This window comes from Aspergillus japonicus (assembly GCF_003184785.1).
Source record: "Aspergillus japonicus CBS 114.51 unplaced genomic scaffold BO86scaffold_18, whole genome shotgun sequence".
Taxonomy (NCBI): domain Eukaryota; kingdom Fungi; phylum Ascomycota; class Eurotiomycetes; order Eurotiales; family Aspergillaceae; genus Aspergillus; species Aspergillus japonicus.
The window spans coordinates 177,461-191,995 of NW_020291655.1; the positions used below are offsets into that span (position 1 = coordinate 177,461).

The 14,535-nt window shown below is 54.2% G+C and overlaps 10 protein-coding genes across 10 annotated transcripts; 5 read left to right on the forward strand and 5 right to left on the reverse strand.

Moving 5' to 3' along the window:
• Positions 1-50: 50 nt before the first annotated feature.
• BO86DRAFT_66800 (putative L-serine dehydratase) lies at positions 51-1,851 on the reverse strand. The gene has a single exon (XM_025677554.1). It carries the CDS (start codon positions 1,579-1,581, stop codon positions 280-282), a length of 1,302 nt encoding a protein of 433 aa, XP_025528588.1. The 5' UTR covers positions 1,582-1,851; the 3' UTR covers positions 51-279.
• A 499-nt stretch (positions 1,852-2,350) lies between these two features.
• On the reverse strand, positions 2,351-4,507 carry BO86DRAFT_311067 (methionine--tRNA ligase MSM1; the record flags this gene model as incomplete). Its single annotated transcript, XM_025667897.1, has 8 exons — positions 2,351-2,623; positions 2,697-3,174; positions 3,229-3,590; positions 3,647-3,778; positions 3,827-3,913; positions 3,974-4,045; positions 4,118-4,236; positions 4,303-4,507. 8 exons carry the CDS (start codon positions 4,505-4,507, stop codon positions 2,351-2,353), a joined length of 1,728 nt encoding a protein of 575 aa, XP_025528589.1.
• A 239-nt stretch (positions 4,508-4,746) lies between these two features.
• On the forward strand, positions 4,747-5,299 carry BO86DRAFT_378521 (putative nuclear transport factor 2 domain protein; the record flags this gene model as incomplete). The annotated part of the gene is made up of 2 exons (XM_025670631.1): positions 4,747-4,792; positions 4,857-5,299. 2 exons carry the CDS (start codon positions 4,747-4,749, stop codon positions 5,297-5,299), a joined length of 489 nt encoding a protein of 162 aa, XP_025528590.1.
• Positions 5,300-5,338: 39 nt separating this feature from the next.
• On the reverse strand, positions 5,339-6,084 carry BO86DRAFT_388540 (Ish1 domain-containing protein). Its single transcript, XM_025671883.1, has 5 exons — positions 6,044-6,084; positions 5,974-5,986; positions 5,829-5,912; positions 5,731-5,777; positions 5,339-5,655 (listed from the first exon to the last, which is right to left on the reverse strand). The coding sequence occupies exons 1-5, from the start codon at positions 6,077-6,079 to the stop codon at positions 5,563-5,565; spliced, it is 273 nt and encodes a 90-aa protein (XP_025528591.1). The 5' UTR covers positions 6,080-6,084; the 3' UTR covers positions 5,339-5,562.
• A 490-nt stretch (positions 6,085-6,574) lies between these two features.
• Positions 6,575-7,538, forward strand: BO86DRAFT_388541 (60S ribosomal protein eL38). The gene is made up of 3 exons (XM_025671884.1): positions 6,575-6,692; positions 6,951-7,079; positions 7,208-7,538. The coding sequence occupies exons 1-3, from the start codon at positions 6,629-6,631 to the stop codon at positions 7,255-7,257; spliced, it is 243 nt and encodes an 80-aa protein (XP_025528592.1). The 5' UTR covers positions 6,575-6,628; the 3' UTR covers positions 7,258-7,538.
• BO86DRAFT_66860 (uncharacterized protein) lies at positions 7,405-7,915 on the forward strand. Its single transcript, XM_025677556.1, has one exon. It carries the CDS (start codon positions 7,552-7,554, stop codon positions 7,822-7,824), a length of 273 nt encoding a protein of 90 aa, XP_025528593.1. The 5' UTR covers positions 7,405-7,551; the 3' UTR covers positions 7,825-7,915.
• BO86DRAFT_66826 (uncharacterized protein) lies at positions 7,804-9,120 on the reverse strand. The gene is made up of 3 exons (XM_025677555.1): positions 8,943-9,120; positions 8,792-8,871; positions 7,804-8,672 (listed from the first exon to the last, which is right to left on the reverse strand). The coding sequence occupies exons 1-3, from the start codon at positions 8,962-8,964 to the stop codon at positions 8,007-8,009; spliced, it is 768 nt and encodes a 255-aa protein (XP_025528594.1). The 5' UTR covers positions 8,965-9,120; the 3' UTR covers positions 7,804-8,006.
• Positions 9,121-9,276: 156 nt separating this feature from the next.
• On the reverse strand, positions 9,277-11,190 carry BO86DRAFT_418261 (DNA-directed DNA polymerase delta subunit POL31; the record flags this gene model as incomplete). The annotated part of the gene is made up of 5 exons (XM_025675070.1): positions 9,277-9,575; positions 9,633-10,602; positions 10,664-10,795; positions 10,902-11,085; positions 11,147-11,190. The coding sequence occupies 5 exons, from the start codon at positions 11,188-11,190 to the stop codon at positions 9,277-9,279; spliced, it is 1,629 nt and encodes a 542-aa protein (XP_025528595.1).
• Positions 11,191-12,287: 1,097 nt separating this feature from the next.
• Positions 12,288-12,755, forward strand: BO86DRAFT_398717 (uncharacterized protein; the record flags this gene model as incomplete). The annotated part of the gene is made up of 2 exons (XM_025673569.1): positions 12,288-12,532; positions 12,605-12,755. 2 exons carry the CDS (start codon positions 12,288-12,290, stop codon positions 12,753-12,755), a joined length of 396 nt encoding a protein of 131 aa, XP_025528596.1.
• Positions 12,756-13,075: 320 nt separating this feature from the next.
• BO86DRAFT_447603 (NAD(P)H-dependent flavin oxidoreductase) lies at positions 13,076-14,453 on the forward strand (the record flags this gene model as incomplete). The annotated part of the gene is made up of 1 exon (XM_025676595.1): positions 13,076-14,453. Exon 1 carries the CDS (start codon positions 13,413-13,415, stop codon positions 14,451-14,453), a length of 1,041 nt encoding a protein of 346 aa, XP_025528597.1. The 5' UTR covers positions 13,076-13,412.
• Between the last annotated feature and the right edge of the window lie 82 nt (positions 14,454-14,535).

Consider the following 14,535-nt stretch of genomic DNA (forward strand, 5'->3'; position numbering starts at 1 on the left):
TGCATGCAAAGCCGTGGGATTGTCCCAGTTCCCCTGCCACACCGTCATCATTGCAGAATTACTCCCTACCTGACAAGTGACAGAAGAAAATACCATTCCGACATCAGATTCCATCCGGTTCTAGTTCTCCTGCTACAGAGGCAAATACACCAAATCGAATCTCAAAACAATCATGAATTCATTAAATATCGTAAGACGAAGCCTGCGCAGCCAGGTTCTGAACCCACAAGAAAGCAGCATATCTATCCGTATATGACAAAACCCGAGATCCCAACGCAGTCAAGCCCAGCCCTCACTCAGCATTTTCCGCCATTCCGCCGCCATATCAATGGTGACATTGCTGCCACCACAGACAACGATGACCACGCGGCTGTCCTCATTCAAGTCGGGGACCAACTGTTTCAACTTCGACGACAGCGACGCCGCCGCAGGTGGCGAAGGGGCGTGCACCGGCGAGAAGCCCTCGTCGTCATTCTCCCCGGCCGACAGGCGATCATCCCCGTAACCTTCATCCACATACTTCCTCTTTTTGCCCGCCGACGACGACGAACCGCCACCAACAGCAGCCTCCACACAGACACCACACGCCAACTCGACCAACATCCGCTCCTCATCCGCGAGCCGCAACACCCCCTTGGCCGCCTCCGCATCCGACAACACGGCACTATGCACCCTCACGCCCGGGGGCGGCTTCACGGCATACTGGAACGTGCGTTCGGAGACGCGGACGGCGCCCAGCGAGGTAGCCTGCGAGGTGATCTTGGGCAGGGAGACCAGCTCCTCGTGCTGCAGCGCGGCGGCCAGGGAATCGGTGCCCTTGGTCTCGACCGCCAGCAGATGCACCGGCTTCACCACTTCACCTCCATCCTCCGCAAACGACCGCGCCCGCTCCCGCTCAATCCCCGCCACCAACCCATTCAACAACCCGCCACCGCCAACACTACAGATAATCGCATCCACCGGCAACGCCCGTCCGGCATGGACGGCCTCCTCCTCCGGGCCCGCCGGCGGGGGGATCTGCTGCACCAATTCATCGACAATGGTACTATTGCCCTCCCAGATGGGCTCGTTATCGAACGGATGCAGCGCGATCTTCACCACATCCTCCTCCCCATCTCCTCGGGATGATTGTGTTTGCATCACCACCTCCTTCATGTACGACCCGGCCTCGGCAAACGTCTCCCCGTGCTGGATGACGTCCGCCGCCCCGGCGCGCCGCAGCTTCGTCACCATCAGGGGCTTGGTCGAGACGGGCACCACGACGGTGCAGGGGTAGCCGAGGGTGCGGGCGGCGCAGACGGCGGCCAGCCCGGCGTTGCCGCCGGAGGAGGCGTAGAAGTGCACGGCGCGGTGGGCGTGCTCGGGCTTGCGGAGGTGCGACAGGATCTGGTTGCCCATGGCGCGCGACTTGAAGGAGCCGCTCGGTTGCAGGTTCTCCAGCTTCAGGAAGATCCGGCACCCGGCGGCGCGGGAGAGGGTGGTCGATTCGAGGAGCGGGGTCGGGTGCCAGGGGGTTTTGAAGGTTGGGAGGTTGTCGGTGGTGGTGGTGGGATCCGCCTGGGAGAGGGAGATGCTGCCCATAGTTGTTGTTTTGTTCTTTTCTTGGAGAGAGAAAGAGGCTGTGTGTGTTTTCTTTGGGGTGGGTGAGGAGGGAGATGAGACCCGGTCTGTTAGGACCAGAAGGATAAGATGAAATGGAAGTGCGTTGTTTGTGGAATTATGGAAGATTTAGTATAGATGATTTGATTGTATGTGAAGGATAGCAACGATAATGTACAAGATAGGAGGGGAGAGAACCAGGAATAGATAGAGATGGGTTGAGATATTTTGGAGTTTCGTTTCACAAACAATCCATCAGAGAAACTCACCCTACAAACCTGATATACTTCGCCTCATGATATAACCCTCTGAACCCCCCCCAAGTGAATGTGATATACAACGCACGGTTCCCGATATAGTCGGCTCTCACACCAACCCAGTTTGCCGCGGGAAACCCTCTCTCCCTGAGTTTCCCGAACCGATATCTCCCCAGGGCTTGGGCGGAGCGCAACCACCACTCACCAAGCCCATTTTCCCGCTGATAAACATTACGAAACCTTGCTCCAGTCGCCATCCACCGATGACATAACATAAACCTCCCTTGCAGATGGGGCATAGGTCAGGGATAAGGCGCCCGTTGGCGAACCTTTATCAAGCGACTGACCGGGTCGAAAGGAACGCTCTGGAATTTCCGCACTGGCTGGGAGCGGAGATCGTGACCCTCCCAGAGATCCGCCTTTTACTCCTCTTCTGCCACACCGGGCTGACCGGCCTTACTTCCAGATTGGATGTCGTGATTGGGTCGCGGGCCTTATTCGTTATCAAATCGAAAAGGGAGCGGGGGAAACAAGGCTTTCTTTTTAGTATCTTCTCCGTAGGATGGGTCCGACCCATACTCGGCCGACGCGAAGCTTCTCCTCTGCGGGTGCACCTGAAACATGTCCAGAATCTCCTTCGATTTGGTCGGCATAAATGGTTGCAGCAGAATACCACTCATCCGGATGGTTTCGGCGACATTGTAGATGACTCGCTGGGTCTCCCCAGGGTTCTGCCAGGGTGCCGTATTGTGAAAGTACTTATTGCTCTGATGTCGAATTCGTCAGTTCGGTGCGAGGGTCCAATAGGGGGTAGAGGAAGAGGTGTGTATGGCTCCTTACCAACTCGATTATAGCCCTGATTTCTTGCAGGGCTGCACGCGGGTTCAGGCTGTTCATGTGGTTTGCAACCTTCGTGGGTAGCTCTCTCAATTGCACTTCATAGTCCGTATCGGCGGATGTCGGCGAGGGAAGCCTTCCTTCTGCACCATTGACAATGTAAGTCCGGAACTCCTTCTTTGCACACCCGATCGTCCGTGTAGCGAGGTTGCCGAGGCCCTTCCGCAACACCTTCTCATAATCGCGGATGATGTAAGCGTTATCATAATCTGCGTCCCCCGCTAGTTCACCCTGGTTAATGAGGAAGAAGCGCATCGTGTCGACGCCAAAGCGGTGGATCGCGAAGAAAGGATTTACCACATTGCCTGTGGACTTGGACATTTTCTCTCGATTCAAGGTCCAGTGCCCATGAACAAGGACATTGCGAGGCAGCGGAAGATCGAGAGCCATAAGCAAGGCTGGCCAGTAAACACAGTGGAAGCTATCAATATGGTTAGCTATGTTGCCTTACACAGCGCAATGGACTAACTCGTACCGGACGATATCTTTCCCAACCACATGTACATCCGCCGGCCAACCGAGGCGAGCCCCTTGGCCCGGAGCGAAGGGATAGCCTGCCTTAGTGAGGTAGTTGACCAACGCATCTACCCAGACATAGATGGTTTGCGTGTCATCTCCGGGTACTGGAATTCCCCATGTCAAACGCTCTGAAGGTCGGGAGATCGACAGATCTTGAAGACCTTCAGAAACGGACTTGACGATATTGGTTGTATAGTTCGTTGGGGTGATAAAACCGGTCTTGTATAGATCCAGCAGGCGTTCCTGGAAGGCCGACAGTCGGAAATGATAGTTTGTTTCTGAAGACCACTCCACTTCCTTCCCTGTTTCCACCGAAACCTGATTCAAGTTAGCTTAGGAATTCCATGTCCGATGTAAGCTTGATATAGACACACCATCCTTGTATGTCCCGTCTCCGGATCAAGTGATTTATGCACTTGCGTTTGGGGGTAGAAGGTCTCATCGCTGACTGAGTACCATCCTTCGTGCTTGGCAGTATAGATGAGCCCCCTATGTTGCAGCATTTCCTGTACGTTTATTAGTGAAAGCAAAAGGTAAAGCATTGCTTGTCATACCCAGAAGTATTGGACCGCTTCCTTGTGCGCAGGCTCCGTCGTCCGAATGAAGTAGTCGTAATCCAAATCTGCAGCCTTCGCCAGGTCCTGATTGATTTCACCTCAGCATGATTGAGACAAGTTAGCCGAGGATTGACAGCTACCAACCTCAAACTTCTTGTAGTTCCGATCGCACAACGCTTGCGTCTCCATTCCCTCGGCTAGAGCAGCCTGCTGGATCTATGATGACGACAAGTCAATCTTCATTGTCATTCGGTGTTGATATGCGTCTATCAATAGGCCTTGGGATACCTTCATTCCGTGCTCATCGGTTCCCGTCAGTAATTGAGCGTCGGTCTCGCCGAGCAATGTTCGCCATCGCTTTAGGACATCGGCAATGACCATGGTGTACAGATGGCCGACATGAGGGGCTAGGAGTAACCAATCATTAGCTATACGTGTCCCTCAGCTCCGAAGAAGAATTGCAATCAGCTTACCGGCGTTGACATAGAAGATCGGTGTCGTGACATAGTACGGCTTCCCCGGAGTAGGCTCGGAAGCCGCTGTTGCGAAACAACGGGGACGCGCAATTGTCGCGGTGAGCGCTGTCTTACACGATGCAAGTTTCCAGGAGGACCGACTGGAAGCCAGGAACCGGCCTGCCCATGGCAGAGCACAAGTACCAGCCCTCAGCACTGCCATTGTTGAGAAGATCTGGAGAGAAAAGGAAGGTGGAAATGATTGCGGACTTGCGACTTCGCCGAAGCTCGTCTCCGGGCAGGTGGTCCAAGCTTCCGTGCCTTTTTTCTGCCGCTCGGCCTTGCCTTTCCTTCCTCCGCAACCATCTCGCTCTTCTTCTCGCGCGCACTCTCTCTGACACTCTCTCACGCTCTATCTTTTCTCTTCATCATTATAGCAAGAAACTGCTGCTACAGCTCGCAATGGCCCCTGCATCCGAAGACACGCTGGTCAAGCATTCCACGGAGGGTACGTGGAGTTGCCCGTCTAAAGCTAGTGATCTCTTACTGATGGAACTTTGTCTCACCTACAGCGGCAACTGAATTTGTGAATTCTTTTTATCCTGCCCTCCAGTCCAATCGCGCCACCATTTCCTCATTCTACAGCCAACAAGCGTCGACCATCCTTTTCAACGGAAACGTTGTCGCCGATGGCGCCGCCGTCCAGGAGATTTTCGTCAACCAGATGACTCCCACCCACTACGAAGTGCAGTCATTCGACTGCCAAATCATCAATCGCACCTACCCCACACCTACCGCCACGGGCTTCAAGCTCCCCACAGAGACCACTATCAAGGACATGTCCATCCTCGTGATCGTCAGCGGCTTTGTCCGCTTCGGCGAGTCCAGGGATCTACCGCAGCGCGGATTCAGCGAGACCTTCGTGCTAGTCCCGAATCCCACTGCCGATGGACCGAAGGGAAAGCGCAGGCGTGAATGGCTCATTCAGACTCAGAACTTCCGGCTGGTGGTTTAGAAGAGGGGACCAATAGAAGGTACGATCGCGACGCGGACGGATCATCGAAATAGGTCGCGACCATACGACGATACTTCAGTGCTGGCCTTCTGACAATACCATTTCAAATAATGCGCTACGAATCAACGAAAGACATTCAACGACATATGTTTCAACTTTACCGAGGGAAAAGAAAAAACCATCCAACCTAGAAACGCTATGACATGCCGACAAAAGAAAACACTATTCCGCAATTCGCCCTGACACCATACCCGTCTTGGAAATCAAGCTTGGCTTCTGCGCGGCACGCGCAAATTGGCTCTTATGCGTTCCAGCAGCTCTTCGCGCGTTGCGCTCTCATGAGGTAGAAGTCCTCTCTATCTGATTATTAGCGGGCTGTCTATCCCTCTGCAGCGCAAGGTTCAAAGGAAATTCCGCGGGGTCGGACTTACCGCTCGAAGCCATCTTCGCATTTCATCATGAGACCAGGTTTCCGGGTCTAAAAGAGGTCAACGCATGGATGATACAGCTCGAGGACTCTGGTCCGTACCTCCCGTCGGGTCTGGCTCCGCAGGGAACATGTCGCTCCCCCAAATAGCCCAGACGGCCGCAGCTGTCACCATTCCAGTGAACCCTGAAAGACAGTTAGAATGTTGATTCGAAGAAACAACCACATGCTTCATCTAAGGCCATACCAAGAAAGAGATTCTAGAGAAACCTGTACGTTAGCTAATATGATAGACTTCACATCTGAGGTGTGTATACCTTGGAGTTCAAAGCACGATCCAACGGCGTTGGCATGTTGGATGTATTTTTGACGTAAGGTTGATTTGGATACAGAAGTCACGATGTGCAGTGGTTGGCTAGGATATATATCTGGCTTAAGGGAACTGGCCAGATATGCTACATGTAGACCAGCGATATAGTTTCCCTAGGCTGCGATGTGGGTGGTAACTTAGACTATAGACCAACGGGGGGTTGAAGTAAAGCGGCCGCCTGCCGGGGAGGAGGTCTAGCCAGGAGTCCGAAGGCTCTGCACCGCCACAGGAACAACGTCAGCTCCCTTCAAGCTCACTAATGTAGCTAAGCTCCGCCACGATGTGGCACGGAAAGGACAACCCTCAGGGCTTCCCGGGGCGGCAACCCTACATCCCACACAGAGGCCGGTCAATCTTACGGGCCGAGGGGGGGCAGAACGAGGAGGAGGACACGCCCACCGCCCACCCTGTCGAGCTTAGAGCGAAAGAGACGGGACGTACATGTGCCCGCCAGTCCAGCTCAGCTTCAAACGACCACTCCCACTCTCTCCTCCCGAACTTACCAATCACATACCCACCCCCTCTGCCCACCATGCCTCGTGAAGTCTCCGACATCAAGCAGTTCATTGAGATCTGCCGCCGCAAGGATGCGTCTTGTACGTTTAACCTCCCCGTTCCCCCCTTCCCCTCCCTTCCAATCCCCCCGAAAATGAAGGTTGGCACACCTGGACCGGTCTCGGATCTGGAAGCTTGGGGTTCCAACTTAAGGCGGGGGGATCATCCGCGGAGAGTCGTCACCTTGGGACCAGCACCAACATGATGGCCCCAACCCAATTCCTGATAACAATATATACCCCGATTTCATGTAGTTGAGGCTAATCCAATCCGCCCTCTCGTCGTTTCATGACCTACAGCTGCCCGCATCAAGCGCAACCGCAACACCCAGCAGATCAAGTTCAAGGTCCGCTGCTCCCGCTACGTCTACACCCTTGTCCTGAAGGACTCCGACAAGGCCGACAAGCTCAAGCAGAGCCTTCCCCCTGGTGCGTCTTCACCTTCTTGATCAGAATTTACCTTCCCCCTTCCCCGCCAACCTGGGAAGACCACCCACCATCCTCCCTCGGGACATCATCCGCTGACGTCAATGGCCTTTCCTCCTCCCACCAAATAGCTCTCAAGGTTGTCGATGTCACCAACGGTGAGAAGAAGAAGGCTTTGTAAATAAACTACTTAGCCCCCCCTTGACCGCACGACGCAACGCCTCTCGTCGGAAACGATCCTCGACATGCCAAGAGTAAGGTGAAGAAGTGGAGCTCGGATGTGAAAAACGGACGCAAACGGCGCATGGAAATTTTTATATCACCTCTTTTCGAAGCAAACAGGAATGGAATTCTTGTGTCGATTGATAATTGAAAGATTGATGGGGTTTCCGTCTTGCATGGAATAGCTTCTGTTTGGGTGGGGTACACGGCGGGGACCGAGTTGTCTCCCGCCTGGCCGGCAACTGCTGTGCCAATGATGAATTGGCATATCGAGCTCGTGCCGGTCGTAGAACTCCTAAACATGGCTGGATTTCTGTTGCCAGTATTCGTTGGTCGGCGGGGCTCTTTCTGGATACTTACGGCGTTTGTCAAGACAAAAAAACAAGAAAAGAAAGAGAAGAAAAAGACTGAAATGAATTCCGTGTTCGTTGGCAATCGTCATTGCTATTGCTTTTGTCGATGGAGCGGATGGACGAGGATCGCACAGCATACAGTCGTCACTCACCAGTCGTTTGGTCTGGCATAGCAACACCGGCTCACTGCAGGAAGCTGTGCAGATTGTAGATGTAACGTCGCGGACCTGGGGTATGACCGTAGACCAACGTCAAAGCAGCAGCCCGCTCTTGCCCAAGCCCAAGCCCAAGCCCAATGATAGTATACTAAGTAGATGGCCGACACAATGAGGCTCACGCCAGCCCGAAGAGAGCCTTACTGGACCCTCGTATACGCCAACTCAGCATACCCTCGAACCCCAGCCTCATCAAGACTCTCATCCACCGCCGCGCGCTCCAAACTCTCCCGCAACCGCCGCAACTCAAACTCCCCAAAATAGTTCGGCTCCGGCGTGACCCTCTGGAACCCGGCGGCGCCCTCAAACAGCGCCAGACTCCGCGCATTGGCCTGCCCGATCTTCACGCTCAGGCACGCGAACCTCCACGGCCGCTGTTGCAGCCCGGCAGCAACCGTCAGGGCCTGCGACGCGGCGGCATCGCCCGCCACAAACTCCTCCAGGATTTCGGCCTCGTGGTCCACGATGTACCGGAGGAAGGTGTGGAGCGCGGCCTTGCCGAAGCCCCGCCGTTGGTTGCGCTTCTCGGCGATCATGAGCTCGATCTCCCCGACGAGTTGCGGGTCGGACTCCCCTTCTTCGCCGTCGTCGACGCGGAGGAAGAGGTTGATGTCCCCCACCATGCGGCTGGGGTCGTCGTCGAGTTGGACCTCGCCTCCTCCGGACTCGGAGGTGCTCGTTGTTGTTGTTGAGGTAGGTTGGCAGACGATGAAGGTCAGCTTGTCCGGGTCCTGGCGCCAGCTTTGTTGCATGGAGTACTCCTCCTCTAGGGAGAGGGGTTCAGAAGCCGTGGCTTCTTGGATTTCCTAGCATTTGTCCGGGATTAGTTGTAGATGCTTGCCATGATTTGGGGGTTTCCATTGATGGAGCGAACGAGAACAAGTACGGGGGTGGTTAAGGAGGTATATGACACAATCTATCTTACCTCATCCTTCATCCATTCATGATATCTGGGGACATGCCACTTGGAATATGGTACAAGCAGCACCTTGGAGGTGGAAATGGCTATATAGATCCGGGTTTTAGGAGCCTTGGCTGGGGCCAACATATCGGCGGAATGTTTCCCGGCTGCTTACCGGTCTTTTCGTTAAGTAACATCTTTGCCAATCGTCCAATCTATTGTTTTATACTAGGTATCTGTTGCAGTTGAGTGATCAATCGTCTCGGGTCGTGCAGGCGTCCCGTGCAAATCTGATTGATGGTCGGGTTGTATGCAGTCAAAATCCACAATTTGGGCGACGAACCGTAGCTTTTCCGCGCAGGTCTTGGCACCGGGCCGGCTGTCTCAGGAAACTATACAATTGTCGAAGCGTGTGCGCCAGGGTCCAGGGTTGGTGGTATAAAGAGTACATTAGGGTATTCATGATATCTATAGTGTTTTCCTTTTTCTGCAGTGGAAGTCGGAGCATATCATTGTTTTTCTTGTTGGCCGGCGAAAGCTCCAAACTTGACCACTTCGATCTCTAGTGTTTCGACATCAACCAAGACTAGTTCGCCAGTCTCTCTGAATTTGGGGATCGATAGAAGACGAACCCGCTGCCCGGAAACATTGTCCTCGGTGCCTGTCATCTCTGTGTCTGCGCCATTTAATTTGAGCGGCATATCGCCCTCAATAACCGCAGTCTTGAAACGCGGTTGGTTGCCGGCAAAGAAGATATGGGGGCAGGTTTCGATGACAAAAGGATCATCCGTTTGGAAAGGATACGACCCTGTTGCAATCAGGTTAGCTCGATCTTGCGACACGTCAAACGATAAGTTGAGCTTACATATAGTGTCAGGCGCGGTTGGCACTCCACACCTCCAACGCAACATGGCCTCCATTATCCGTACCCGTGCCTCAACATCACCATCCGTAGAGTCGGCGTTTCCGTCACGATCTGAGAAATTCAGATAACGAAGGACGTCATCCACATTTTGACCGCTGCTGCCCCACAGACGCCACCCTTCAACATCGCCTTCCCATGGATTCGTCACACTGTCAAACCAGCCGGGTTCCTGCTTCTCATCTCCAGCTGGTGGCGGAGCGCAATATGCTCTGGCTCTTGGGAACATGGCACGGTGGATGCCTTGTTGTGGGAGAGAGAAATTGGCGGGATCCGTATCACCGGGCATCAAAGTCACAGGTATGCTGGGTAGAATTTCTGCCAGAAAGGAGTCTAGCTGCGTGATTGGCGATGCATTGTATGCGGAAGCGTCGTATCCGTACTTTTTGGTGCCGGCTTTCTTCTTCGCAGCGGCTGCATCTTCGGCACTAGCATCAGTAGTCATATTGGTACCGATTGAGTTTCCAGCAATGACCAGTCTCGTTATCGCAGAGGGGTTCGGTGGTGAGTTATCGTCCTGTTCTGTCGAAGAGGTTCCTGCATAGCCCAGGAGATAGTCTGTCAAGAGTTCTAATGCGAGAGTATCACTCGATGTGCCTGTGATGCTGAGACCGCTAATGAATGCAATCTTGCCCTTGCTAGACTCTTTCTGTGCTGCATCCACCTCATCCCTCTCCCAGCGAGGAGGCTGTCGAGGCAAATCAGGCACCTTGATGTCAATGACCTCGAAATCGCCATTGGCATTCTCCGTTCCCAGGACCGCAATAATAGCGCCGGTCGCAAGCTGTGTGGAACTGAGCGAGTTGCCCGTCAGACGCAGTCGTCCAGATTCATCTTCCAGCATGATTTGTGTCAATTCGGGGTGGGAGGGGTCTTGATACGTCGGGCGAGGAGGCGGGGCGAGAGTGTAGTTCTTTCGATGGGAAGTCAGTTGAAGGACCCGCACGCATATGGGTTGGCCGGAAATTCCTTACCTCCTTGGTCAAATCATCCAAAATGTTAGGCTTCAGAGGCATATCCATGTAAATCGTTCCTGCAACCCAGCAGAGCTCTCCCTGTCGTACATCTAGCACTCTTTCCACACGACGTGCATTTTCTCCCGCGATCTGTGAGCGAAAGCGCGGTTAGCAGCTTACTCTCAGGTTGGATCGGTTGAGCAAATCCCAGTATCAGAAATTTGCTCAACCATGAGCACGGTATTGTTGTACTGACGCTGAATCCTTCCCACGCCTCCACGGCAATTTCTTCGACGGCAGGCTTCAACTTGGCCAGTCGCAAGAAATACATATCGCCATATTGTTGCTGGTAGTGTCGGTCTTGTCCACTGGGCAGTCGGAATGTATCTAGAGGATTATAGTAGGAGGGTTCACGATAGACGGGCTCGAAGTCCTGATCGCTATCAGGACAAGGTGTCAGTGATATCGTTAATCATTAATGTAATGTGCAGACAAGCGAACCTTGGAGCGCAAAGAAACTGGTTCTCCGAAGTATTGGGCGTCATTTCGAAGCCTGTATGTGTGACGCATAGAAACCGCAAAGATAGCAGCTGCAAAGGCGAGTTGGGGAGTTGTTTGACGCCGCGGACGGAGGCAGCTGCGGTGTATTGATTGTATTCGGGTCTGTCCGTCGGCCAACGCGAACCACGCGTCTTTTGGCGTTCGGTAATTACAGTCCCGCTTTGGGGTTGGTCCCCATCACACTCGGCAGAGAAACGAAGTACATACTGTGAGTATTGTTAGTAGCTCCAAACCGTTGCTTTCCTACTGACAACCGTTCATACTGCATCCAGTATTGAATACTCTTAGTTTGCATAAGTACTCATGAAAATATTCTTCGCCAAGTTCAAAATCTTCATCCACGGACGTCATCTTGAAACAACCCTCAATATGCTTCCAGCCACTTGAATACTTCGGTGCATGTCACGAATGATCAAGCACTCAGGGTAGCGATGCCACACTTCGCTGACATCGACGGAGCAGTCGTGGAAAGATCATTTTATGCTCATACCTAATTTTGTGTCAGAATGCCACAGGAATCACGCGTTGGCGTGAAGATAGGGCGTGCCTTGAGAGCATTCCCGGCTTCACCTGGCATGTTCGCACCCCTCAACAGGGCTTCGTTCACGCCTGGAGGCCGACATTATGATGAGATCTCTCTCTCTCTCTCTCTCTCTCTCTCTCTCTCTCTCTCATTCTTGCCATGACCTTGTCGGCCATGGTAGTTCTGGCCTGGCTAGGGGGGCTTGAAATGATCTTTGAACCATGCTCCCATTCCAGGCCACCTGTCTGTGGTATCCAGGAAGGAGCTCTACATGACCGGCCCAGAGTCAACCAAGTAATAAAGTACCGAGCTCTTGCCATGCCATCTCAGACATAACATACCTCGCATGCTTGATCTTCCCAAGCTGGAATTTAATCGCCTACATATAGACATTCGATGCCCCTCCTCCGCGTCGCGGGCTATCGATCACTCGTCGATAGTAGACTGACCCTCTGCTCCTTATCCTTGACATCGCGTTAACTCGAATCAAACCTGTCATCACTAGGTGCCCCGAAGATGAGGGTCTCGCTTCTAATCACTTATTTATTGCGCAACTTCATGGCTATCAGCCTCTTCGCCAGCGCTCTCATCTCAGCTTATCCTGGAATTTTCCTGCACGAGTCACCATCAAACCTCCTGCGCAGAAGCCTGCCAGCCTCGCTTGCGACAGCACCGCTAGGTGCGGTAGGGTATCAGCCTCCTGCCGGGCCTGTTCATCGACCGACCACGACAACCACCATCCCGGCCGGTGCGACTGCCTTCTCTCAGAAGTTGAGCGAGAATGGAGGCACCGGGGATACAGGGTAAGTGCTGCGTACTGAAGCCATCTCGAATACTATGAAAGAACACATCACTGACTTATTGTGCCTGAGTAGCTCGGAGAAGAATGTGATCGTCTTGGTGGGCACAGCGACGAAGAACCAGGTCGTGCTTCAAGCAACACAGACGGCGATGGCGGGAAGGAGTACGACATTGGAATCAAGTCTTGTTGTACTGTCGATCGTCTTGTGTCTTTTCATTTTGTAAAAAGGGTTTCATGAGCACGATGCGCTGCGCGCAGGCTGTTGTTTTTTTAACTAGTGTTTCTCAAACTTCGCATTTCACTGTCAATAAGGATGGATTATTTGGATTGTATAGCTTGGGTCCTCTTTCCTAGATCGGGAATAGCTGCATCATGCAGCTACCGAGCTTAACACAGCCAGTAAGGTGTAGTCCAGCAGAAAGGCAACATGCGAGATGATAGCATAAGAGCATAAGAGCAGAGCATAAGAACAGCATATAAGCCGAGCAGCGAACTTGTGATGGATGGTGCCTCGGTCCGGTCGGGAGCTTCCCCGCATTTGCTCAGGCACAGCGTCGATCAGAGGGTTCTGGGGAGTTCTCACCTCACCGATAAAACCCGGGGCACTGAAATGTCGCCATGGGCCATGAGCAATGCATCAATGTTTCTACAGTCCATCTCAATCTCAGTGTCACCTCGTCAATACATATTGAGAAACCCCTAGATCTCACCTTACACGACCAGCAAGCAGCGAGTGCTACTACTATACCTCCAAGCCCACCACCACCACCACCAACAACCCCCATACCATCACTAACCAACACCACAACCAAACAAAAAGGCCAGCTACCACCAACCAACCACATCCAATTCCCACCCAGGAAACCAACAAAACAGCAATCATGTCCCTCCAAACCCCGCTCTGCACCCTCCTCAAAATCCAACACCCCATCCTCCTAGCAGGGATGGCGCGGGCCTCCAGCGCGCCGCTGGCCGCCGCCGTCTCCAACGCAGGCGGACTAGGTACCGTCGGGGGACTCGGCTACACGCCCTCGCAGCTCTCGGAGATGCTAACGGAGCTCAAGTCCCTGCTGCGCGACCCCTCGCTCCCGTTCGGGGTGGACCTGGCGCTGCCGCAGGTGGGCGGCGGGGCGCGCGCGACGAACCACGACTACACGCACGGGCAGCTGGACGCGCTGATCGACGTGGTGATCGCGCAGGGGGCGAAGCTGTTCGTGTCGGCGGTGGGCGTGCCGCCGGCGCACGTCATCACGCGGCTGCACGACGCGGGCATCCTGGTCATGAACATGGTCGGGGCGCCGAAGCACGCCGAGAAGGCGCTGCGGCTGGGGGTGGACATCGTGTGCGCGCAGGGCGGCGAGGGCGGCGGGCACACGGGCGACATCCCCTTCTCGGTGCTCATCCCGGCCGTCGTGGATGTCGCGCAGCGGTACCGGAGTCGGCTGACGGGGCAGCGCCCCCTGGTCGTCGCGGCGGGCGGCGTGAACGATGGCCGCAGTCTGGCGGCGGCGTTGATGCTGGGGGCCGCGGGCGTTTGGGTCGGGACGCGCTTTGTGGCGTCCGAGGAGAGCGGGGCCAGTCGGCTGCATAAGGAGGCCGTCGTGGGCGCCACCTATGGGGATACCATGCGCACCCTTGTCGTGTCGGGGCGGCCGCTGCGGGTGTTGCCGAACGAGTACGTGAAGGACTGGGAAAGGCGGCCGGAGGAGATTGCTCGCTTGACGGCCCAGGGCATTGTCCCCATGGAGTATGACCTCAAGAACGATAAGGATGTCGACTTACCGTATCTGATGGGTGATGTGGCTGCTAATGTTGCGAGTGTCAAGCCCGCCGCTGAGATTGTCAAGGAGATGGTCCAGCAAGCTGTCGATACGCTGAAGAGGGGGAGCTCCTACATACAAGGTCCAGCCAGTAGGCTTTGAGGTTTTGGATGGGAATCTCGGTAGTAGTTGGCATGACATGACTTTGTGTGGTATTTTCTCATGGTAACGTAATAAGTACGTC

Excerpts from the sequence above, each read along its gene's own strand:
- BO86DRAFT_66800 (XM_025677554.1), bottom strand. The coding sequence starts at position 1,581 with ATGGGCAGCATCTCCCTCTCCCAGGCGGATCCCACCACCACCACCGAC.
- BO86DRAFT_388540 (XM_025671883.1), bottom strand. The coding sequence starts at position 6,079 with ATGCCAACGCCGTTGGATCGTGCTTTGAACTCCAAG. Across the intron at positions 5,778-5,828 it reads GGAGCCAGACCCGACGGGAG|ACCCGGAAACCTGGTCTCAT; the intron begins GTACGGACCAGA and ends GACCTCTTTTAG. Across the intron at positions 5,656-5,730 it reads TGCGAAGATGGCTTCGAGCG|AGAGGACTTCTACCTCATGA; the intron begins GTAAGTCCGACC and ends ATAATCAGATAG.
- BO86DRAFT_388541 (XM_025671884.1), top strand. The coding sequence starts at position 6,629 with ATGCCTCGTGAAGTCTCCGACATCAAGCAGTTCATTGAGATCTGCCGC. Across the intron at positions 6,693-6,950 it reads CCGCCGCAAGGATGCGTCTT|CTGCCCGCATCAAGCGCAAC; the intron begins GTACGTTTAACC and ends CATGACCTACAG. Across the intron at positions 7,080-7,207 it reads CAAGCAGAGCCTTCCCCCTG|CTCTCAAGGTTGTCGATGTC; the intron begins GTGCGTCTTCAC and ends CCCACCAAATAG.
- BO86DRAFT_66860 (XM_025677556.1), top strand. The coding sequence starts at position 7,552 with ATGATGAATTGGCATATCGAGCTCGTGCCGGTCGTAGAACTCCTAAAC.
- BO86DRAFT_66826 (XM_025677555.1), bottom strand. The coding sequence starts at position 8,964 with ATGTTACTTAACGAAAAGACCG. Across the intron at positions 8,872-8,942 it reads GTTACTTAACGAAAAGACCG|CCATTTCCACCTCCAAGGTG; the intron begins GTAAGCAGCCGG and ends GGATCTATATAG. Across the intron at positions 8,673-8,791 it reads ATGAATGGATGAAGGATGAG|GAAATCCAAGAAGCCACGGC; the intron begins GTAAGATAGATT and ends GACAAATGCTAG.